This window comes from Scyliorhinus torazame, chromosome 14 (genome assembly GCF_047496885.1).
Source record: "Scyliorhinus torazame isolate Kashiwa2021f chromosome 14, sScyTor2.1, whole genome shotgun sequence".
NCBI lineage: Eukaryota > Metazoa > Chordata > Chondrichthyes > Carcharhiniformes > Scyliorhinidae > Scyliorhinus > Scyliorhinus torazame.
In genome coordinates this window covers 25,260,289-25,284,107 of record NC_092720.1, presented here as the reverse complement: position 1 = coordinate 25,284,107, position 23,819 = coordinate 25,260,289, and the positions used below count along the sequence as shown (strand labels likewise).

Genomic DNA, 23,819 nt, shown 5'->3' with positions numbered 1-23,819 from the left:
GTGTGTGAGGATGTGTGGTGAGTGTGTTTGTGTGCGAGGATGTGTGGTGAGTGTGTGTGAGGATGTGTGGTGAGTGTGTTTGTGTGTGAGGATGTGTGGTGAGTTTGTGTGTGAGGATGTGTGGTGAGTGTGTTTGTGTGTGAGGATGTGTGGTGAGTGTGTTTGTGTGTGATGATGTGTGGTGAGTGTGTTTGTGTGTGAGGATGTGAGTGTGTTTGTGTGTGAGGATGTGTGGTGAGTGTGTTTGTGTGTGAGGATGTGGGTGTGTTTGTGTGTGAGGATGTGAGGTGAGTGTGCTTGTGTGTGAGGATGTGTGGTGAGTGTGTTTGTGTGTGAGGATGTGAGTGTGTTTGTGTGTGAGGATGTGTGGTGAGTGTGTTTGTGTGTGAGGATGTGAGTGTGTTTGTGTGTGAGGATGTGTGGTGAGTGTGTTTGTGTGTGAGCAAGTGAGTGTGTGTGTGTGTGAGAATGTGAGGTGAGTGTGTTTGTGTGTGAGGATGTGAGTGTGTTTGTGTGTGAGGATGTGAGTGTGTTTGTGTGTGAGGATGTGGGTGTGTTTGTGTGTGAGGATGTGAGTGTGTTTGTGTGTGAGGATGTGAGTGTGTTTGTGTGTGAGGATGTGAGTGTGTTTGTGTGTGAGGATGTGAGTGTGTTTGTGTGTGAGGATGTGAGTGTGTTTGTGTGTGAGGATGTGTGGCGAGTGTGTTTGTGTGTGAGGATGTGTGGTGGGTGTGTTTGTGTGTGAGGGTGTGTGGTGAGTGTGTTTGTGTGTGAGGACGTGTGGTGAGTGTGTTTGTGTGTGAGGATGTGTGGCGAGTGTGTTTGTGTGTGAGGATGTGTGGTGAGTGTGTTTGTGTGTGAGGATGTGTGGCGAGTGTGTTTGTGTGTGAGGATGTGAGTGTGTTTGTGTGTGAGGATGTGTGGCGAGTGTGTTTGTGTGTGAGGATGTGAGGTGAGTGTGTTTGTGTGTGAGGATGTGAGTGTGTTTGTGTGTGAGGATGTGAGTGTGTTTGTGTGTGAGGATGTGTGGTGAGTGTGTTTGTGTGTGAGGATGTGAGTGTGTTTGTGTGTGAGGATGTGAGGTGAGTGTGTTTGTGTGTGAGGATGTGTGGTGAGTGTGTTTGTGTGTGAGGATGTGTGGTGAGTGTGTTTGTGTGTGAGGATGTGTGGTGAGTGTGTTTGTGTGTGAGGATGTGTGGTGAGTTTGTGTGTGAGGATGTGAGTGTGTTTGTGTGTGAGGATGTGTGGTGAGTGTGTTTGTGTGCGAGGATGTGAGTGTGTTTGTGTGTGAGGATGTGTGGTGAGTGTGTTTGTGTGTGAGGATGTGTGGTGAATGTGTTTGTGTGTGAGGATGTGAGTGTGTTTGTGTGTGAGGATGTGTGGTGAGTGTGTTTGTGTGTGAGGATGTGTGGTGAGTGTGTTTGTGTGCGAGGATGTGTGGTGAGTGTGTTTGTGTGCGAGGATGTGAGTGTGTTTGTGTGTGAGGATGTGTGGTGAGTGTGTTTGTGTATGAGGATGTGTGGTGAGTGTGTTTGTGTGTGAGGATGTGTGGTGAGTGTGTTTGTGTGTGAGGATGTGAGTGTGTTTGTGTGTGAGGATGTGTGGTGAGTGTGTTTGTGTGTGAGGATGTGGGTGTGTTTGTGTGTGAGGATGTGAGGTGAGTGTGCTTGTGTGTGAGGATGTGTGGTGAGTGTGTTTGTGTGTGAGGATGTGAGTGTGTTTGTGTGTGAGAATGTGTGGTGAGTGTGTTTGTGTGTGAGGATGTGAGTGTGTTTGTGTGCGAGGATGTGTGGTGAGTGTGTTTGTGTGCGAGGATGTGAGTGTGTTTGTGTGTGAGGATGTGTGGTGAGTGTGTTTGTGTGTGAGGATGTGTGGTGAGTGTGTTTTTGTGTGAGGATGTGTGGTGAGTGTGTTTGTGTGTGAGGATGTGTGGTGAGTGTGTTTGTGTGTGAGGATGTGTGGTGAGTGTGTTTGTGTGTGAGGATGTGTGGTGAGTGTGTTTGTGTGTGAGGATGTGTGATGAGTGTGTTTGTGTGTGAGGATGTGAGTGTGTTTGTGTGTGAGGATGTGTGGTGAGTGTGTTTGTGTGTGAGGATGTGTGGTGAGTGTGTTTATGTGTGAGGATGTGAGTGTGTTTGTGTGTGAGGATGTGAGTGTGTTTGTGTTTGAGGATGTGAGTGTGTTTGTGTGTGAGGATGTGAGTGTGTTTGCGTGTGAGGATGTGAGTGTGTTTGTGTGTGAGGATGTGAGGTGAGTGTGTTTGTGTGTGAGGATGTGAGTGTGTTTGTGTGTGAGGATGTGAGTGTGTTTGTGTGTGAGGATGTGAGTGTGTTTGTGTGTGAGGATGTGTGGTGAGTGTGTTTGTGTGTGAGGATGTGTGGTGAGTGTGTTTGTGTGTGAGGATGTGAGTGTGTTTGTGTGTGATGATGTGTGATGAGTGTGTTTGTGTGTGAGGATGTGAGTGTGTTTGTGTGTGAGGATGTGAGTGTGTTTGTGTGTGAGGATGTGTGGTGAGTTTGTTTGTGTGTGAGGATGTGTGGTGAGTGTGTTTGTGTGTGAGGATGTGAGTGTGTTTGTGTGTGAGGATGTGAGTGTGTTTGTGTGTGAGGTTGTGAGTGTGTTTGTGTGTGAGAATGTGTGGTGAGTGTGTTTGTGTGTGAGGATGTGAGTGTATTTGTGTGTGAGGATGTGTGGTGAGTGTGTTTGTGTGTGAGGATGTGTGGTGAGTGTGTTTGTGTGTGAGGATGTGTGGTGAGTGTGTTTGTGTGTGAGGATGTGAGTGTGTTTGTGTGTGAGGATGTGGGTGTGTTTGTGTGTGTGGATGTGTGGTGAGTGTATTTGTGTGTGAGGATGTGAGTGTGTTTGTGTGTGAGGATGTGTGTGTTTGTGTGTGAGGATGTGTGGTGAGTGTGTTTGTGTGTGAGAATGTGTGGTGGGTGTGTTTGTGTGTGAGGATGTGAGTGTGTTTGTGTGTGAGGATGTGTGGTGAGTGTGTTTGTGTGTGAGAATGTGTGGTGGGTGTGTTTGTGTGTGAGGATGTGTGGTGGGTGTGTTTGTGTGTGAGGATGTGTGGTGAGTGTGTTTGTGTGTGAGGATGTGCGGTGGGTGTGTTTGTGTGTGAGGATGTGTGGTGGGTGTGTTTGTGTGTGAGGATGTGTGGTGGGTTTGTTTGTGTGTGAGGATGTGTGGTGGGTGTCTTTGTGTGTGAGGATGTGTGGTGAGTGTGTTTGTGTGTGAGAATGTGTGGTGGGTGTGTTTGTGTGTGAGGATGTGTGGTGGGTTTGTTTGTGTGTGAGGATGTGTGGTGGGTGTGTTTATGTGTGAGGATGTGTGGTGTGTGTGTTTGTGTGTGAGGATGTGTGGTGAGTGTGTTTGTGTGTGAGAATGTGTGGTGGGTGTGTTTGTGTGTGAGGATGTGAGTGTGTTTGTGTGTGAGGATGTGTGGTGAGTGTGTTTGTGTGTGAGAATGTGTGGTGGGTGTGTTTGTGTGTGAGGATGTGTGGTGGGTGTGTTTGTGTGTGAGGATGTGTGGTGAGTGTGTTTGTGTGTGAGGATGTGCGGTGGGTGTGTTTGTGTGTGAGGATGTGTGGTGGGTGTGTTTGTGTGTGAGGATGTGTGGTGGGTTTGTTTGTGTGTGAGGATGTGTGGTGGGTGTGTTTGTGTGTGAGGATGTGTGGTGAGTGTGTTTGTGTGTGAGAATGTGTGGTGGGTGTGTTTGTGTGTGAGGATGTGTGGTGGGTTTGTTTGTGTGTGAGGATGTGTGGTGGGTGTGTTTATGTGTGAGGATGTGTGGTGAGTGTGTTTGTGTGTGAGGATGTGTGGTGAGTTTGTTTTTGTGTGAGGATGTGAGGTGGGTGTGTTTGTGTGTGAGGATGTGTGGTGAGTGTGTTTGTGTGTGAGGATGTGAGTATGTTTGTGTGTGAGAATGTGTGGTGGGTGTGTTTGTGTGTAAGGATGTGAGTGTGTTTGTGTGTGAGGATGTGAGTGTGTTTGTGTGTGAGGATGTGGGTTGAGTGTGTTTGTGTGTGAGGATGTGAGTGTGTTTGTGTGTGAGAATGTGTGGTGGGTGTGTTTGTGTGTGAGGATGTGAGTGTGCTTGTGTGTGAGGATGTGTAGTGAGTGTGTTTGTGTGTGAGGATGTGTGGTGAGAGTGTTTGTGTGTGAGGATGTGTGGTGAGAGTGTTTGTGTGTGAGGATGTGTGGTGAGAGTGTTTGTGTGTGAGGATGTGTGATGAGTGTGTTTGTGTGTGAGGATGTGTGGTGAGAGTGTTTGTGTGTGAGGATGTGTGGTGAGTGTGTTTGTGTGTGAGGATGTGTGGTGAGTGTGTTTGTGTGTGAGGATGTGAGTGTGTTTGTGTGTGAGGATGTGTGGTGAGTGTGTTTGTGTGTGAGGATGTGAGTGTGTTTGTGTGTGAGGATGTGAGGTGAGTGTGTTTGTCTGTGAGGATGTGTGGTGAGTGTGTTTGTGTGTGAGGAAGTGTGGTGAGTGTGTTTGTGTGTGAAGATGTGTGGTGAGTGTGTTTGTGTGTGAGGATGTGTGGTGAGTGTGTTTGTGTGTGAGGATGTGAGTGTGTTTGTGTGTGAGGATGTGAGTGTGTTTGTGAGTGAGGATGTGTGGTGAGTGTGTTTGTGTGTGAGGATGTGTAGTGAGTGTGTTTATGTGTGAGGATGTGAGTGTGTTTGTGTGTGAGGATGTATGGTGAGTGTGTTTGTGTGTGAGGATGTGTGGTGAGTGTGTTTGTGTGTGAGGCTGTGAGTGTGTTTGTGTGTGAGGATGTATGGTGAGTGTGTTTGTGTGTGAGGATGTGTGGTGAGTGTGTTTGTGTGTGAGGATGTGTGGTGAGTGTGTTTGTGTGTGAGGATGTGAGTGTGTTTGTGAGTGAGGATGTGTGGTGAGTGTGTTTGTGTGTGAGGATGTGTAGTGAGTGTGTTTATGTGTGAGGATGTGAGTGTGTTTGTGTGTGAGGATGTATGGTGAGTGTGTTTGTGTGTGAGGATGTGTGGTGAGTGTGTTTGTGTGTGAGGCTGTGAGTGTGTTTGTGTGTGAGGATGTATGGTGAGTGTGTTTGTGTGTGAGGATGTGTGGTGAGTGTGTTTGTGTGTGAGGATGTGTGGTGAGTGTGTTTGTGTGTGAGGATGTGAGTGTGTTTGTGTGTGAGGATGTATGGTGAGTGTGTTTGTGTGTGAGGATGTGTGGTGAGTTTGTTTGTGTGTGAGGATGTGTGGTGAGTGTGTTTGTGTGTGAGGATGTGTGGTGAGTGTGTTTGTGTGTGAGGATGTGAGTGTGTTTGTGTGTGAGGATGTGTGGTGAGTGTGTTTGTGTGTGAGGTTGTGTGGTGAGTGTGTTTGTGTGTGAGGATGTGTGGTGAGTGTATTTGTGTGTGAGGATGTGTGGTGAATGTGTTTGTGTGTGAGGATGTGTGGTGAGGGTGTTTGTGTGTGAGGATGTGTGGTGAGTGTGTTTGTGTGTGAGGATGTGAGTGTGTTTGTGTGTGAGGATGTGAGTGTGTTTGTGTGTGAGGATGTGTGGTGAGTGTGTTTATGTGTGAGGATGTGAGTGTGTTTGTGTGTGAGGATGTGTGGTGGGTGTGTTTGTGTGTGAGGATGTGTGGTGGGTGTGTTTGTGTGTGAGGATGTGTGGTGAGTGTGTTTGTGTGTGAGGATGTGTGGTGAGTGTGTTTTTGTGTGAGGATGTGTGGTGAGTGTGTTTGTGTGTGAGGATGTGTGGTGAGTGTGTTTGTGTGTGAGGATGTGTGGTGAGTGTGTTTGTGTGTGAGGATGTGTGGTGAGTGTGTTTGTGTGTGAGGATGTGTGATGAGTGTGTTTGTGTGTGAGGATGTGAGTGTGTTTGTGTGTGAGGATGTGTGGTGAGTGTGTTTGTGTGTGAGGATGTGTGGTGAGTGTGTTTATGTGTGAGGATGTGAGTGTGTTTGTGTGTGAGGATGTGAGTTTGTTTGTGTTTGAGGATGTGAGTGTGTTTGTGTGTGAGGATGTGAGTGTGTTTGCGTGTGAGGATGTGAGTGTGTTTGTGTGTGAGGATGTGAGGTGAGTGTGTTTGTGTGTGAGGATGTGAGTGTGTTTGTGTGTGAGGATGTGAGTGTGTTTGTGTGTGAGGATGTGAGTGTGTTTGTGTGTGAGGATGTGTGGTGAGTGTGTTTGTGTGTGAGGATGTGTGGTGAGTGTGTTTGTGTGTGAGGATGTGAGTGTGTTTGTGTGTGATGATGTGTGATGAGTGTGTTTGTGTGTGAGGATGTGAGTGTGTTTGTGTGTGAGGATGTGAGTGTGTTTGTGTGTGAGGATGTGTGGTGAGTTTGTTTGTGTGTGAGGATGTGTGGTGAGTGTGTTTGTGTGTGAGGATGTGAGTGTGTTTGTGTGTGAGGATGTGAGTGTGTTTGTGTGTGAGGTTGTGAGTGTGTTTGTGTGTGAGAATGTGTGGTGAGTGTGTTTGTGTGTGAGGATGTGAGTGTGTTTGTGTGTGAGGATGTGTGGTGAGTGTGTTTGTGTGTGAGGATGTGTGGTGAGTGTGTTTGTGTGTGAGGATGTGTGGTGAGTGTGTTTGTGTGTGAGGATGTGAGTGTGTTTGTGTGTGAGAATGTGTGGTGAGTGTGTTTGTGTGTGAGGATGTGAGTGTGTTTGTGTGTGAGGATGTGGGTGTGTTTGTGTGTGTGGATGTGTGGTGAGTGTATTTGTGTGTGAGGATGTGAGTGTGTTTGTGTGTGAGGATGTGTGGTGTGTGTGTTTGTGTGTGAGGATGTGTGGTGAGTGTGTTTGTGTGTGAGAATGTGTGGTGGGTGTGTTTGTGTGTGAGGATGTGAGTGTGTTTGTGTGTGAGGATGTGTGGTGAGTGTGTTTGTGTGTGAGAATGTGTGGTGGGTGTGTTTGTGTGTGAGGATGTGTGGTGAGTGTGTTTGTGTGTGAAGATGTGTGGTGGGTTTGTTTGTGTGTGAGGATGTGTGGTGGGTGTGTTTGTGTGTGAGGATGTGTGGTGAGTGTGTTTGTGTGTGAGGATGTGCGGTGGGTGTGTTTGTGTGTGAGGATGTGTGGTGGGTGTGTTTGTGTGTGAGGATGTGTGGTGGGTTTGTTTGTGTGTGAGGATGTGTGGTGGGTGTGTTTGTGTGTGAGGATGTGTGGTGAGTGTGTTTGTGTGTGAGAATGTGTGGTGGGTGTGTTTGTGTGTGAGGATGTGTGGTGGGTTTGTTTGTGTGTGAGGATGTGTGGTGGGTGTGTTTATGTGTGAGGATGTGTGGTGAGTGTGTTTGTGTGTGAGGATGTGTGGTGAGTTTGTTTTTGTGTGAGGATGTGAGGTGGGTGTGTTTGTGTGTGAGGATGTGTGGTGAGTGTGTTTGTGTGTGAGGATGTGAGTATGTTTGTGTGTGAGAATGTGTGGTGGGTGTGTTTGTGTGTAAGGATGTGAGTGTGTTTGTGTGTGAGGATGTGAGTGTGTTTGTGTGTGAGGATGTGGGTTGAGTGTGTTTGTGTGTGAGGATGTGAGTGTGTTTGTGTGTGAGAATGTGTGGTGGGTGTGTTTGTGTGTGAGGATGTGAGTGTGCTTGTGTGTGAGGATGTGTAGTGAGTGTGTTTGTGTGTGAGGATGTGTGGTGAGAGTGTTTGTGTGTGAGGATGTGTGGTGAGAGTGTTTGTGTGTGAGGATGTGTGGTGAGAGTGTTTGTGTGTGAGGATGTGTGATGAGTGTGTTTGTGTGTGAGGATGTGTGGTGAGAGTGTTTGTGTGTGAGGATGTGTGGTGAGTGTGTTTGTGTGTGAGGATGTGTGGTGAGTGTGTTTGTGTGTGAGGATGTGAGTGTGTTTGTGTGTGAGGATGTGTGGTGAGTGTGTTTGTGTGTGAGGATGTGAGTGTGTTTGTGTGTGAGGATGTGAGGTGAGTGTGTTTGTCTGTGAGGATGTGTGGTGAGTGTGTTTGTGTGTGAGGAAGTGTGGTGAGTGTGTTTGTGTGTGAAGATGTGTGGTGAGTGTGTTTGTGTGTGAGGATGTGTGGTGAGTGTGTTTGTGTGTGAGGATGTGAGTGTGTTTGTGTGTGAGGATGTGAGTGTGTTTGTGAGTGAGGATGTGTGGTGAGTGTGTTTGTGTGTGAGGATGTGTAGTGAGTGTGTTTATGTGTGAGGATGTGAGTGTGTTTGTGTGTGAGGATGTATGGTGAGTGTGTTTGTGTGTGAGGATGTGTGGTGAGTGTGTTTGTGTGTGAGGCTGTGAGTGTGTTTGTGTGTGAGGATGTATGGTGAGTGTGTTTGTGTGTGAGGATGTGTGGTGAGTGTGTTTGTGTGTGAGGATGTGTGGTGAGTGTGTTTGTGTGTGAGGATGTGAGTGTGTTTGTGTGTGAGGATGTATGGTGAGTGTGTTTGTGTGTGAGGATGTGTGGTGAGTTTGTTTGTGTGTGAGGATGTGTGGTGAGTGTGTTTGTGTGTGAGGATGTGTGGTGAGTGTGTTTGTGTGTGAGGATGTGAGTGTGTTTGTGTGTGAGGATGTGTGGTGAGTGTGTTTGTGTGTGAGGTTGTGTGGTGAGTGTGTTTGTGTGTGAGGATGTGTGGTGAGTGTGTTTGTGTGTGAGGATGTGTGGTGAATGTGTTTGTGTGTGAGGATGTGTGGTGAGGGTGTTTGTGTGTGAGGATGTGTGGTGAGTGTGTTTGTGTGTGAGGATGTGAGTGTGTTTGTGTGTGAGGATGTGAGTGTGTTTGTGTGTGAGGATGTGTGGTGAGTGTGTTTATGTGTGAGGATGTGAGTGTGTTTGTGTGTGAGGATGTGTGGTGGGTGTGTTTGTGTGTGAGGATGTGTGGTGGGTGTGTTTGTGTGTGAGGATGTGTGGCGAGTGTGTTTGTGTGTGAGGATGTGAGTGTGTTTGTGTGTGAGGATGTGAGTGTGTTTGTGTGTGAGGATGTGTGGTGAGTGTGTTTATGTGTGAGGATGTGAGTGTGTTTGTGTGTGAGGATGTGAGTGTGTTTGTGTGTGAGGATGTGAGTGTGTTTGTGTGTGAGGATGTGAGTGTGTTTGTGTGTGAGGATGTGAGTGTGTTTGTGTGTGAGCATGTGTGGCGAGTGTGTTTGTGTGTGATGATGTGAGTGTGTTTGTGTGTGAGGATGTGAGTGTGGTTGTGTGTGAGGATGTGTGGTGAGTGTGTTTGTGTGTGAGGATGTGTGGTGAGTGTGTTTATGTGTGAGGATGTGAGTGTGTTTGTGTGTGAGGATGTGTGGTGAGTGTGTTTGTGTGTGAGGATGTGTGGTGAATGTGTTTGGGTGTGTTTGTGTGTGAGGATGTGTGGCGAGAGTGTTTGTGTGTGAGGGTGTGAGTGTGTTTGTGTGTGAGGATGTGAGTGTGTTTGTGTGTGAGGATGTGGGGTGAGTGTGTTTGTGTGTGAGGATGTGTGGTGAGTGTGTTTATGTGTGAGGATGTGAGTGTGTTTGTGTGTGAGGATGTGTGGTGGGTGTGTTTGTGTGTGAGGATGTGTGGTGAATGTGTTTGTGTGTGAGGATGTGAGTGTGTTTGTGTGTGAGGATGTGTGGTGAGTGTGTTTGTGTGTGAGGATGTGTGGTGAATGTGTTTGTGTGTGAGGATGTGTGGTGAGTGTGTTTGTGTGTGAGGATGTGAGTGTGTTTGTGTGTGAGGATGTGTGGTGAGTGTGTTTGTGTGTGAGGATGTGAGTGTGTTTGTGTGTGAGGATGTGTGGTGAGTGTGTTTGTGTATGAGGATGTGAGTGTGTTTGTGTGTGAGGATGTGTGGTGAGTGTGTTTGTGTGTGAGGATGTGTGGTGAGTGTGTTTGTGTGTGAGGATGTGTGGTGAGTGTGTTTGTGTGTGAGGATGTGTGGTGAGTGTGTTTGTGTGGGTGCGTGTGAGACAGATACATGAGTGGGTGTGTGTGAGGGAAAGAGATGCGTGTCAATATTAGAATCAGCTTTCCAGCATCATTCCTCCCATTAACAATGACAAAGGGTGAGACTTATATATTTTTAATCAGATAATTTCTATTTGACCAGATTAATAATAGTAATAATCTTAATTAGTGTCACAAGTAGACTTACATTAACACTGCAATGAGGTTACTGTGAAAAGCCCCTAGTTGCCACATTCCGGCGCCAGTTCGGGTACACTGAGGGAGAATTTAGAATGTCCAATTCACCTAACAACACGTCTTTCGGGACTTGTGGGAGGAAACAGGAGGCCCACGCAGACACGGGGAGAACGTGCAGACTCAGCACTGACAGTGACTCAAGCCGGGAATCGAAACCGGGGCCCTGGAGCTGTGAAGCAACGGCGCTAACCACTGTGCTACCGTGCCTTTATACATAAATAAATGCATAGATTTTGCGAGAACAGTCTGATTTGCGTTTACTTGTGTTCGCACCAATTTCGCAGCAAAAAATGGGGCGTCGACATTGTGGGAATGATTGAGGTTCCCCGATCCTCTTGATAGGTTACTTGGGGTTCCGCAGCTCGGAAGGTTTGGGAAATCCTGGTGTACAGTTTAGGTCGCCTTATTTAAGGAAGAATGTAAATGCATTGGAAGAAGTTCAGTGAAGATTTACTGGACAAACATCATGGATGGCAGAGTGTCTTCTGAGGAAATGCTGGACAAGCTCGGCTTGTAACTGCTGGAGTTTAGCAGAGTCAGCGGAGTCACACCCACACACACTCACATTAGACCCTGAGGGATATTGACAGGGTGGATGTGGAGAGGATGTTTCCCCTTGTGGGAAAATCTAGAATCAGGGGTCACCATTTAAAAGTAAGGGGTCACAAGGTCAAATGGGAGGAAGAGTTGGGAGGGGAGGTGGAGGGGGGGATGGAGCATGAAGCCCTACGAAGTGAGTGTCACGTCGTCCTGTGTAAGGCTCTGGCTCAAACAGTTAAAGTGGTACATCGAGGGCGGCACGGTGGCGCAGTGGTTAGCACTGCTGCCTCACGGCGCCGAAGTCCCTGGTCCGATCCTGACTCTGGGTCACTGTCCGTGTAGAGTTTGCACATTCTCCCCGTGTCTGCGTGAGTTTCGCCCTCACAACCCAAAGATGTGCAGGCTTGGGGGAGTGGCCACGCTAAATTGCTCCTTAATTGGCAAAAATGAGTTGGATACTCTAAATTTATCGAAAAAAAAGTGGTTCATCGGGCACACTTAACAAGGGCTAGGATGTGTCGGTTGTTTGAGGGGTTAGAGGATAAGTGGGCAGCACGGTACCATAGTGGTTGGCATAATTGCTTCACAGCTCCAGGGTCCCAAGTTCGAGTCCCGGTTTGGGTCACTGTCTGTGCGGAGTCTGCACTTTCTCCCCTTGTGTGCGTGGGTTTCCTCCGGGTGCTCCGCTTTCCTCCCACAGTCCAAAGATGTACAGGTTAGGTGGATTGGCCATTATAAATTGCCCTTAGTGTCCAAAATTGCCCTTAGTGTTGGGTGGGGTTACTGGGTTAGTGGGATAGGGTGGAGGTGCGGACTTGGGTAGGGTGCTCTTTCCAAGAGCCGGTGCAGACTCGATGGGCTGAATGGCCTCCTTCTGCACTGTAAATTCTATGATTCTATGATAAGTGCGAGCGGTGTGGGAGGGGCCGAACGGATAATGTTCTGGCCATTTCCTCAGCTGGCGAGCGTCAGGGGTTCCTTCTTCAACACCATGCCGGCGACCTTACGATTGGAATTAGAGCTCGATCCCCTAGAGGCCATTTTCGGGGTGTCGGATCAGCCGGAGCCGGGGTGAGGGTGAGGGTGGGGGGGTGGCTAGAGGGGGTTGAGGTGTTTTTTCTTTTGGGGTGTTTATTTGTTTTGTGCATCTATAAAAAATGTTCAATAAAAACAGTAAAATAAGGGGTCACCCAACTTAAGACAAAGAAACGTTTTCTCTCTCAGAGGGTGCTGAGTCTCTGGAACGCTCTTCCTCAGAAGACAGTGGAAGCAAAGTCTTTGAATATTTTCAAGCTGGATAGATTCTGGATATGAAAGGGAGGGAAAGATTATCGGGGGTAGGCAGGAATGCGGACTTGAGGTTACAATCAGATCATCCGTGCTCTTATTAGAACCTGGTGCAGCAGGTTCGAGGGGCTGAGTGGCCGACTCCTAGTTTGTACGTTTATATAGCTCACGATTCCTCAGATAGTGAGTTCTTCGTTTCCACACCGTGACAATTGCCACGTGAAGACTTCTGCACAGCAAGAGAATTAAGGGACAAAATAAAATAAAAACAGGCTGGGGTGAGGTGAGAAGGAGCTGGGCTGGGCACCCAACATATTTCATGTGTCCCTCCTGTAGCACACTCAATCACTCACGAGACGAGAAGAGATGGAGTCAATCGATGGCTTTATTGCACAGACTTGTTCCCCAACAGCACAGTTACAGAATGCGGCTGCTGGGAGAACCCGGGCTCTGATACTCCGCCTTACTGGGTGGAGCCAGTAGGGGGCTGATCCAATCGGGACCCAGCGTCTATCCACCAATAGCCTCTCGGCATCACAGGGTACCGTAACACCCCTAATACATACCACCACACCCCCCCTCCCCCTCCCCCTCCCCCTCTGCCCCTGCTAAAAACACATTCGCGATGGGCCACGAAATCCAGCCCCATGATAGACAATCATCACAGCACCTCAGGCAGACGTGATCGCGCTGGAAAGGACACAGAGGAAATTTAAGAGGATGTTCCCGGGATTGGAGAATGAGGAAAGATTAAATAGGCTGGGGTTGTTTCCTTTGGAATGGAGGGAGGCTGTTTGAAGATTTAATTGAAATGTATAGATTATAAGGGGCTGAGGCAGATTGGAGAGGAAAGGCCTACTTCCCATGGCAGAGAGGTCAGTAAACAAGGGGGAATACATTTCAAGTAATTGGGAGAAGGCTCAGAGGGGCGTGGATGAGGCATTTGTTCACCCAGAGCGTGGTTGGGATCTGGAACTCTGCAGCTCAAGTCGTAGAAACAGAATCCCTCATCACATTTTAAAAATATTGCACATGTACTTGAGGCTGTTCACAATGAGCAGAAAAGTGGGATTAGGCAGGTGAGAGCTTATTTAGGCAACAACATCACAATGAACCAAACTGCCTCCTTCAGTGCTTTTTATCCATCTTTTATGTTTCAATTCAGATTACTTCCATCACTTACCTTGACCACAGTGTCCTTGAACTGTAATCTGCAAATCAAAATAAATATTTCAATTTAGCAGGAAAGTGCAATATTTCTTCTCTGATTTCTCCCAAACTGTTGTCACCCGATTGGCAGCAGTGAGAGAGCAGAATCAAAGCCACTCTTTAATTTAAGAACATATTATCGTTCGTCGTTTGCGGCGCTGTTTGGTGAGTCGGGGATGTTGTCCGGCGGGAACTCCCGGCTTTTCCGCAAGTTGGTGCATGGATCTTTCCCGACCGGCCATGGACCTTGATTTAATATCCCAGTTGAAAGTCAGTGCTCGTGACAATACCGTACTTCCCAAGTGCTGCATTGAAATATCGGTCAACTTTAGCGGGGCTTGCCTAGAGAAAGTCAAGTTCGCCTTCAGAGGTTCGCTACTAGCGTTGGCCTGAAGGTGGCAGCCATTTATTGACTTCTTCGCAGAGGAGTAAGCGTCAGCAGGGGGTCGGAGGGCGTGGGGAGGGGGGGGCTAGGGGAGAGTAGGGGGATATTGAGGCAGGTCCGTGCGAGAACAGAGCCGGTTTGCACTATGTTTAATGTGGAATTTGTGTCTTGACTTCTTTTTTTGTTTGTACTGTACAATGTCATTTTTTCTATATGCCTCAAATACCTCAATAAAATTGTTTGTGAAAAAAAAACTTTAGTGGGGCTTGAAAGCGCAGCTTTCTAACTCTGAATAATTTAGATGTGCACTTCCGATCTCAAGGCATGCAAAGCTATGGGCCAAGTGCGGGAAAATGGGATTAGAGCAGTGAGGTGGTTGTTTTTGACTGGCGCAGACGAGATGGGCGGGAGGGCCTTTTCTGTGCTGTATGACTCCAATGGGAGCTACGAACTGAATCAAGCCGAAGGATTTCTCACCATCTTGGTGAACATTTCAGAAACTCTTCAAGGAGTTTCTTCAAGAAAAATTCAGTCACAAGACGTGGGTGCCGTTGTCACGGCCAATGTTTACTGCCCATCCCTAATTGCCCTTGAGAAAGCGGCGGTGAGTCGTCTACTTGAGTACTGGCGTTGCCATTTCAGGGGTTAGTTCAGAGTGAACCGCAGCGCTGTGGATTAAGTCAGATGGGGTAAGGAGGACAAATGTCCAGGTGGGTATTTACATCAACCCAGTTAGTTTCGTGGTCACCATAACTGACAGCGGCTTTTTATTTCAGATTTATTTAATTCACTGAATTTTAATTCCTCAACTACTCCAGGTCACTGGATTTTCACTCCAGTAACACAATCTCTCCACTAGTATACTCAGAAGTACTCAGAAGTATGTGCGCTATCAGCCAAGAGACTCCATTGTGTTAATGCGCTCACTCATGGGCACAGTCATGGTGATTGATGTAACATTACAATTAAAGTTATTGTCACCCACTTCCGGGTGCGGCGATGACCAGCTAAGTCGCACGTTTCAGCAGCTCCCGGTGGAACGGACTTTTGGGCTCTTAATAAGAGCCCCAACGGCAATTTTAACGGCTAAAAGTACTGTGCGGTAAACCAGAAGGGAATCCCCCTGGATACGGATGGAAAAAGGAGAGGAAAGTGGCCGGATTGCGGTGGATCCTTTAGAGCAGCGGCAAGGAAGGCAAGCAAAAACCAAGATGGCGTCGCAAGGTGGCAGTTTAATATGGGGCCCCGAACAACATGAGTTTTTGAAACGCTGCGTGGAAGAGCTTAAAAAGGAGATGAAGAAGGAGCTGTTGGCCCCGATATTACAGGCGATTGAAGGGCTAAAAGATGAGCAAAAGACCCAGGAGCGGGAGCTTTGGGTCGTGAAGGCAAAGGCTGCCGAGAACGAAGACGATATACAGGGCTCTGGTGGTGAAGACGGAGATGCACGAGGCACACCATAAACGATGTGTGGAAAGGCTGGAGGTGCTGGAGAATAATGCGAGGAGGAAGAATTTAAGGATTCTTGGTCTTCCTGAAGGTGCAGAAGGGGCGGACGTCGGGGCATATGTGAGCACGATGCTGCACTCGTTAATGGGAGCGGAGGCCCCGACGGGTCCGCTGGAGGTGGAGGGAGCTTATCGAGTTATGGCGCGAAGACCGAGAGCAGGAGAAATTCCCAGAGCCACAGTGGTGAGATTCCTCCGTTTTAAGGACAGAGAGATGGTCCTCAGATGGGCAAAGAAAACTCGGAGCAGTAGGTGGGAGAACGCGGTGATCCGCGTATATCAAGACTGGAGTGCGGAGGTGGCGAGAAGGAGGGCGAGCTTTAATCGGGCCAAGGCGGTGCTTCATAAAAAGAAGATTAAATTTGGAATGCTGCAGCCGGCAAGACTGTGGGTCACATATCAAGGGAAGCACCACTACTTTGAAACGGCGGATGAGGCGTGGACATTTATTGTTGAAGAGAAATTGGAATAAGCGGGTTATTAAAAAAGAACGTTTGAGACAAAGTGGTGGGGCGAATATGGGGGGCGAAGAGGGGGGAAAAAGGGGGGAGAGATGATTTTTATGTTGTTAATCCTGCGACCCGGTAACTTTTCTCTCTTCCACAGGTTGTGGGGGAGGGAGGAAGGGAGGTGGAGGAGCTGGGGGCGTTGGCCATTGGGGGCGGGGCCAAAAGGGAAGCGCGGGCTTTGTTCCCGCGCTATGATAATTATGGCGGGAATAGGGAAGCAGGAAGGAGGGGGCGTCGCACGGTGCGAGCCGAGGTCACGGGGGGAAGCCGAGGTCGGCCAGAGTTTGCTGACTTCTGGGAGCAACATGGGGGGTGTAACTACGCTAGTGGGGGATCTAGCGGGGGGGGGGGTGGGAGGGGGGATTTACTGTGAGGAGCTGGATAAAAGGGGATGGCTAATCGACAAGGGGGGGGGGTGTAAAGAGCCCCCCAAGCCGGCTGATCACGTGGAATGTGAGAGGGCTGAACGGGCCGATAAAGAGGGCACGGGTACTCGCACACCTTAAGAAACTTAAGGCAGTTGTGGTTATGTTACAGGAGACGCATTTGAAACTGATAGACCAGGTTAGACTACGCAAAGGATGGGTGGGGCAGGTGTTTCATTTGGGGCTAGATGCGAAAAACAGGGGGGTGGCTATACTAGTGGGGAAGTGGGTAATGTTTGAGGCAAAGACCATAGTGGCGGATAGTGGGGGCAGATACGTGATGGTGAGTGGCAAATTACAGGGGGAGGCGGCGGTTTTAGTGAACGTATATGCCCTGAACTGGGATGATGCCAACTTTATGAGGCGCATGTTAGGACGTATCCCGGACCTAGAGGTGGGGAAGTTGGTCATGGGTGGAGATTTTAACACGGTGCTGGAACCAGGGCTGGACAGATCGAGGTCCAGGACTGGAAGGAGGCCGGCAGCAGCCAAGGTGCTTAAAGACTTTATGGAGCAGATGGGAGGAGTAGACCCATGGAGATTTAGCAGACCTAGGAGTAAGGAGTTTTCGTTTTTCTCCTATGTCCACAAAGTTTATTCGCGAATAGACTTTTTTGTTTTGGGAAGGGCGTTGATCCCGAAGGCGAGGGGGACGGAGTATACGGCTATAGCTATTTCGGATCACGCTCCACACTGGGTGGACTTGGAGATAGGGGAGGAAAAAGAATGGCGTCCACCCTGGAGAATGGACATGGGACTAATGGCGGATGAGGGGGTGTGTCTAAGGGTGAGGGGGTGTATTGGAAAGTATTTGGAACTCAATGATAATGGGGAGGTCCAGGTGGGAGTGGTCTGGGAGGCGCTGAAGGCAGTGGTTAGAGGGGAGCTGATATCAACCAGGGCACATAAAGGAAAGCAGGAGAGTAGGGAACGGGAGCGGTTGCTGCAAGAACCTCTGAGGGTGGACAGGCAATATGCGGAGGCACCGGAGGAGGGACTGTACAGGGAAACGCAAAGGCTACACGTAGAATTTGATTTGCTGACAATGGGTACTGCAGAGGCACAGTGGAGGAAGGCACAGGGTGTACAGTACGAGTATGGGGAGAAGGCGAGCAGGTTGCTGGCCCACCAATTGAGGAAAAGGGGAGCAGCGAGGGAAATAGGGGGAGTGAGGGATGAGGAGGGAGAGATGGAGTGGGGAGCGGAGAGAGTGAATGGAGTGTTCAAGGCATTCTATGAAAGATTATATGAAGCTCAGCCCCCGGATGGGAAGGAGAGAATGATGTGTTTTCTGGACCAGCTGGAATTTCCGAAGGTGGGGGAGCAGGAGAGGGTGAGACTGGGAGCACAGATCGAAATGGAGGAAGTAGTGAAAGGAATTAGGAGCATGCAGGTGGGGAAGGCCCCGGGACCGGATGGATTCCCAGTTGAATTTTACAGGAAATATGTGGACTTGCTCGCCCCGCTACTGATGAGAACCTTTAATGAGGCGAGGGAAAGGGGACAGCTGCCCCCGACTATGTCAGAGGCAACGATATCGCTTCTCCTAAAGAAGGAAAAAGACCCGCTGCATTGCGGGTCCTATAGCCTATTTCCCTCCTGAACGTAGACGCTAAGATTCTGGCCAAGGTAATGGCAATGAGGATAGAGGATTGTGTCCCGGGGGTGGTCCATGAGGACCAAACTGGGTTTGTGAAGGGGAGACAGCTGAATACGAATATACGGAGGCTGCTAGGGGTAATGATGATGCCCCCACCAGAGGGGGAAGCGGAGATAGTGGTGGCGATGGATGCCGAGAAAGCATTTGATAGAGTGGAGTGGGATTATTTGCGGGAAGTGTTGAGGAGATTTGGCTTTGGAGATGAGTATATTAGATGGGCACAGCTGCTGTATAGGGCCCCGATGGCGAGCGTGGTCACGAATGGACGGGGGTCTGCGTATTTTCGGCTCCATAGAGGGACGAGGCAGGGATGTCCTCTGTCCCCATTATTGTTTGCACTGGCGATTGAGCCCCTGGCAATGGCATTGAGGGGTTCCAGGAAGTGGAGGGGAGTACTCAGGGGAGGAGAAGAACACCGGGTATCTCTGTATGCGGACGATTTGTTGTTGTATGTGGCGGATGCCAGAGATAATGCGGTTACTTGGGGAGTTTGGAGAATTTTCAGGATATAAACTGAACATGGGGAAAAGTGAGTTGTTTGTGGTGCATTCAGGGGAGCAGAGCAGAGAAATAGAGGACTTACCGCTGAGGAAGATAACAAGGGACTTTCGCTACTTGGGGATCCAGATAGCCAAGAATTGGGGTACATTGCATCGGTTAAATTTAACGCGGTTGGTGGAACAGATGGAGGAGGACTTCAAGAGATGGGACATGGTATCCCTGTCACTGGCAGGGAGGGTGCAGGCGGTTAAAATGGTGGTCCTCCCGAGATTCCTCTTTGTGTTTCAGTGCCTCCCGGTGGTGATCACGAAAGCTTTTTTCAAAAGGATTGAGAAGAGTATCATGAGTTTTGTGTGGGCCGGGAAGACCCCGAGAGTGAGGAAGGGATTTTTGCAGCGTAGTAGGGATGGGGGGGGTGGCTGGCACTACCGAGCCTAAGTGAGTACTACTGGGCCGCCAATATCTCAATGGTATGTAAGTGGATGGGAGAAGAGGAGGGAGCGGCGTGGAAGAGATTAGAGAGGGCGTCCTGCAGGGGGACTAGCCTACAAGCTATGGTGACGGCGCCGTTGCCGTTCTCACCGAAGAAATACACCACAAGCCCGGTGGTGGTGGCTACTCTGAAAATTTGGGGGCAGTGGAGACGGCATAGGGGAAAGACGGGAGCCTCGGTGTGGTCCCCAATAAGAAATAACCATAGGTTTGCTCCGGGGAGAATGGATGGGGGATTTGGAACATGGCAAAGAGCAGGAGTAACACAATTGAGAGATCTGTTTGTAGATGGGACGTTTGCAAGTCTGGGAGCGCTGATCGAAAAATATGGGTTGCCCCAAGGGAATGCATTCCGGTATATGCAACTGAGGGCTTTTGCGAGGCAACAGGTGAGGGTATTCCCGCAGCTCCCGACGCAGGAGATGAAGGACAGAGTGATCTCAAAGACATGGGTGGGGGACGGTAAGGTATTAGACATATATAGGGAAATGAGGGACGAGGGGGAGATTATGGTAGATGAGCTGAAAGGGAAATGGGAAGAAGAGCTGGGGGAGGAGATTGAGGAGGGGCTGTGGGCTGATGCCCTAAGTAGGGTAAACTCATCGTCCTCGTGTGCCAGGCTAAGCCTGATACAATTTAAGGTGTTACACAGGGCGCATATGACTGGAGCACGGCTCAGTAAATTTTTTGGAGTAGAGGATAGGTGTGCGAGATGCTCGAGAAGCCCAGCGAATCACACCCACATGTTCTGGTCATGTCCGGCACTACAGGGGTTTTGGGTGGGGGTGACAAAGGTGCTTTCGAAGGTGGCGGGGGTCCAGGTCGAACCAAGCTGGGGGTTGGCTATATTTGGGGTTGCTGAAGAGCCGGGAGTGCAGGAGGCGAAAGAGGCTGATGTTTTGGCCTTTGCGTCCCTAGTAGCCCGGCGCAGGATACTGTTGATGTGGAAGGAAGCCAAGCCCCCGGGTGTGGAGACCTGGATAAATGACATGGCAGGGTTTATAAAGCTGGAACGGATTAAGTTCGTCCTAAGGGGATCGGCTCAAGTGTTCACCAGGCGGTGGCAACCGTTCGTCAAATACCTCACAGAAAGATAGAGGGAATGGAAAAGAAGAAGACAGCAGCAGCAACCCGGGGGGGGGGGGGGGGGGGGGGGAGGGGGGGGGGGGGGAGGAACCAGAAGGACTCTCAGGGATGTTAGTGTATAAGTATAATATGTATAGGTTGTTGTTATAGGTAATTGTATACTGGACTGCTGAATTGTATTTTTGGAGAGTATTTATTTGGGACAAGGCAGTTGCCATTTAGTTTTGTTTTTTAATGTTGATGTTGTTTATATATTATTTATTTATTGTTTAAAAAACTGGCCATTGTTATTTATATTGTTATATTACTGTGTCAAAGATACACAATGTACTGTTATGGTTGGCCAAATATTTTGAATAAAATATATTTAAAAAAAAAGTTATTGTCACCGGAATACTTAAGCGGATGCTGGTATGAGGACAAGGAATATAAAACATGGCACTACAGCAGGAATTTTCCTGCACTGTATTGTTCCAGATACATGGAAAATAGAAGCAAATTGAGCCTAGGAGGCCTACTGCTACATCCCTCACCCGGCAAATACTAATCTTCCCTCTCGCCTGAGCTCAGCCTGCTTTGCTGTGTAAAACGATGGCAGGAAACAGGGCCCAATAAACCCTCCCAATTTTTCTCTCCTGCCGACATACCCAGTCCAGGCTCAACCGGCACAGGGATGAAAGATGCATTGATACCCCAGATCTTCTCATCATGCTCAATTCTTGAGGCACTCCCTGACTATCTAACAGCTGAATTTAACCTTTTAATATAAAACATAAGAAATCATAGAATCATAGAACTTACAGTGCAGAAGGAGGCCATTCGGCCCATCGAGTCTGCACCAGTTCTCGGAAAGAGCACCCACACCTCCACCCGATCCCCGTAACCCAGTAACACCACCTAACTTTTTTTTTTGGACACTAAGGGCAATTAAGCATGGCCAATCTACCTATCCTGCATATCTTTGTACTGTGGGAGGAAACCGGAGCACCCGGAGGAAACCCACGCACGGGGAGAACGTGCAGACTCTGCATACATAGTGACCCAAGCTGGGAATCGAACCTGGACCCTGGCGGTGTGACGTCACAGTGCCAACCACTGTGCTGCCGTGCTGCCCTGAAGAAATATCAAGGGACATTGATGGCCCGCTTAACCTCTTCTCATAGAACATCCACTCATCCCGGGGGATCAGTCTAATATACCTGGGTCGCTCTCCATATGAAACCAGTCTATCCTTCAGGAAATTTAAAAATGTACACAGCCACCCTTTGTCCAGGCAGCAGAGGTCACTGTTTGGGCGGTGCTTTTGAAGAAGCTCATGCTAGCCTGGTCATGGTGGCTGTCGTCCTTTCTAGAGCATTCCGCACCAGACGGGCAGTGAATTCTGTGAATCAGACTGGCTTCCTGGTGGGGAGCCTATTCAAAAACCTCACGTATGCCACGGGGTTTTATGGGCAGCACAATTGCTTCACAGCTCCAGGGTCCCAGGCTCGATTACGGCTTGGGTCACTGTCTGTGCGGAGTCTGCACATCCTCCCCGTGTGTGCGTGGGTTTCCTCCGGGTGCTCCGGTTTCCTCCCACAGTCCAAAGATGTGCAGGTTAGGTGGATTGGCCATGGTAAATTGCCCTTAGTGTCCAAAATTGCCCTTAGTGTTGGGTGGGGTTACTGGGTTATGGGGATAGGGTGGAGGTGTGGGCTTGGGTAGGGTGCTCTTTCCAAGAGCCGGTGCAGACTCAATGGGCCGAATGGCCTCCTTCTGCACCGTAAATTCTATGATAAAGCTTCATGGATTTCAGAGTTCCCAACATTAACCCTGAATAAAAGCAAATTACTCTGGAATCTGAAACAAAAGAGAAAATGCTGCAAAATCTCAGCAGGTCTGGCAGCATCTGTAGGGAGAGAAAATTAATCCTCCCCTCCCTTGCTCTGACCCCTCCTCTAGTAAATATCAAGACATCGTAATAACGTTTTTTTTTATTGTCACAAGTATGAAGTTACTGTGAAAAGCCCCTAGTCGCCACATTCCAGCGCCTGTTCGGGTAAGCTGGTACGGGAATTGAACCCGTGCTGCTGGCCTTGTTCTGCATCACAAACCAGCTGTCTAGCCCACTGAGCTAAACCAGCCCTATAATTTATATAGCACCTTCAACACATCCCAAGATTCTTCACAGAATGTTATCTAACAAAATATCACATTGAGCCTCAGAAGGTAACATTAGGAAAGTGACTAAATGTTTGTTCAAAGATGTTGGTTTTAAAGGGGGTCTTAAAGAGGAGAAAGTGGAGGAAGTGGGCTAGCACGTTCTCCCTGACTCACGCAAAAGCAATTATTTCTAATTAGAAGGGTTTCTTAACCCCCGATCTAAACAGTGGGGGGGGGGGGAGGTTCTTTCCCACCTACCCCAGGTCAATCATTTATGAATGAAGATGCAGTGAGGATGCAATCAGTGAGGAAGAACTCAGGGATACAGATCCTTAGAAAATGGGCGACAGTTTTAGATAGAGGATCTGGATCGGTGCAGGCTTGGAGGGCCGAAGGGCCTGTTCCTGTGCTGTAATTTTTCTTTGTTCTTTGACGAAGAGCTCAATGAGGAAGAGCTCAGCGGACGAAGAGCACATTGAGTAAGAGCTCAGCGGACGAAGAGCACATTGAGTAAGAGCTCAGTGGATTGAAGAGCTCACTGGACAATAATAATAATCGCTTATTTTCACAAGTTGGCTTCAATGAAGTTACTGTGAAAAGCCTAGTCGCCACATTCCGGCGCCTGTTCGGGGAGGCCGGCACGGGAATTGAGCCCACGCTGCTGGCATTGTTCTGCGTTACAAGCCAGCTGTTTAGCCCACTGTGCTAAACCAGCCCCTGGACAAAGAGCTCAATAAGGAATAGCTCAGAGGATGGCACGAAAAGATGGGCCAAATGGCCTCCTTCTGTGCTGTAACTTTTCTATGATTCGATGAGGTACTGTATTAAAAGTCCTCAAAAGAACACAAGGGGATAATCATTATGACCCTAATGTGGATAAAGACTAAAAAGGAGGCTAGAGTTGAGAAAAAATCATTTGCCAGATGACTAAGCCTTTTATTGTATCCTGAACAGAAGTTTAAGAGTAGTGCTGGATAGTCTCCAAGATATTGGAGCGATATTTGCAGAAAAGCTTTACAACTATTAAGAGTCATTAAATTAGGGAATTTCCATATTCCATTATTGATGATGACATATCTTCAGTTGACTGAGATCTTCCACAGTCAGCATTCCCGCCACCTCTTTTAACACAGTAAACATTGCGAAACATTTCACGGAGGTGAACCTACATCAGGCAGCAGTAGGGTAATTAGGGGAGGTGGCCAGAAAGCCGGTCGGTGTGAAGACAAATCCTGAGGAGGCTTTTAAAATTGGGTGAGAAATGTGACCGTGTCGGTTAGGAAGGGAATTCCAGGGAGTAGGTCTGAGATAAGTGAAAGGTCTTTGAATGGGGTGAGGTGGGGTGGGGGGGCATTCACAGAAAGTCAGAGGGCAGGCCGCAGAGTCACAGAAGTAATTTGGGCGAGGCATTTGAACGACTTGTAAATAAGGATGAAGATTCTAAACACTGTGTGTTGGGAATCTAATGGAAGGTGGCAAGAATGGGCAGATGGTATTTAACATAGAACAGGTCACAAACAATTACATTTTGGAAAATTAAGAAGGATAGAGCTTTGCGATTATAGATGGGGGATTTGATGATGATCAAGTATGGAATGGGCAATAGTGTGGGTAGGAGAGTCCTTAGTGAAGAGGGCTGGTGGTTAAGTAAGAGAACAGGCAGGTAGATGGTCCAGGTAATGCATAGATTGGGGTTGAGCAGTGGACCAAGGTCCTATACATAGTTCAACTCGAGTGAAAAACCACTTGAAGAGGAAGGAGCCAAGGCCAAGGGTGAGGACTGATGGCAGCAGCCAAATAGAATGTCTTAGGTCTTCCAAATGTTTACTTGGAGGAGGTTTTTGCTCATCATTGACTGGATGTTCTAATGAAACCAGAGGTGGTTGGGGAACTGAAGACATGGAGGGATGAATTAGAGTTTAGCATTAATATTTTACGTCGGAAAGTTAACCCCAATCTGTGAATGCTGTGACCGAGTAGCAGAATGCAAATAA

General features: G+C 48.5%; 1 protein-coding gene across 1 annotated transcript in view; it reads right to left on the bottom strand.

Moving 5' to 3' along the window:
* The window catches only part of mindy4b (MINDY family member 4B), a 151,435-nt gene that overhangs the window by 84,206 nt on the left and 43,410 nt on the right, over positions 1-23,819 (bottom strand). Inside the window, exon 3 of the mRNA XM_072473847.1 lies at positions 13,092-13,119. Coding sequence (XP_072329948.1) covers positions 13,092-13,119 — 28 coding nt within the window. The remainder of the gene's footprint in view (positions 1-13,091; positions 13,120-23,819) is intronic.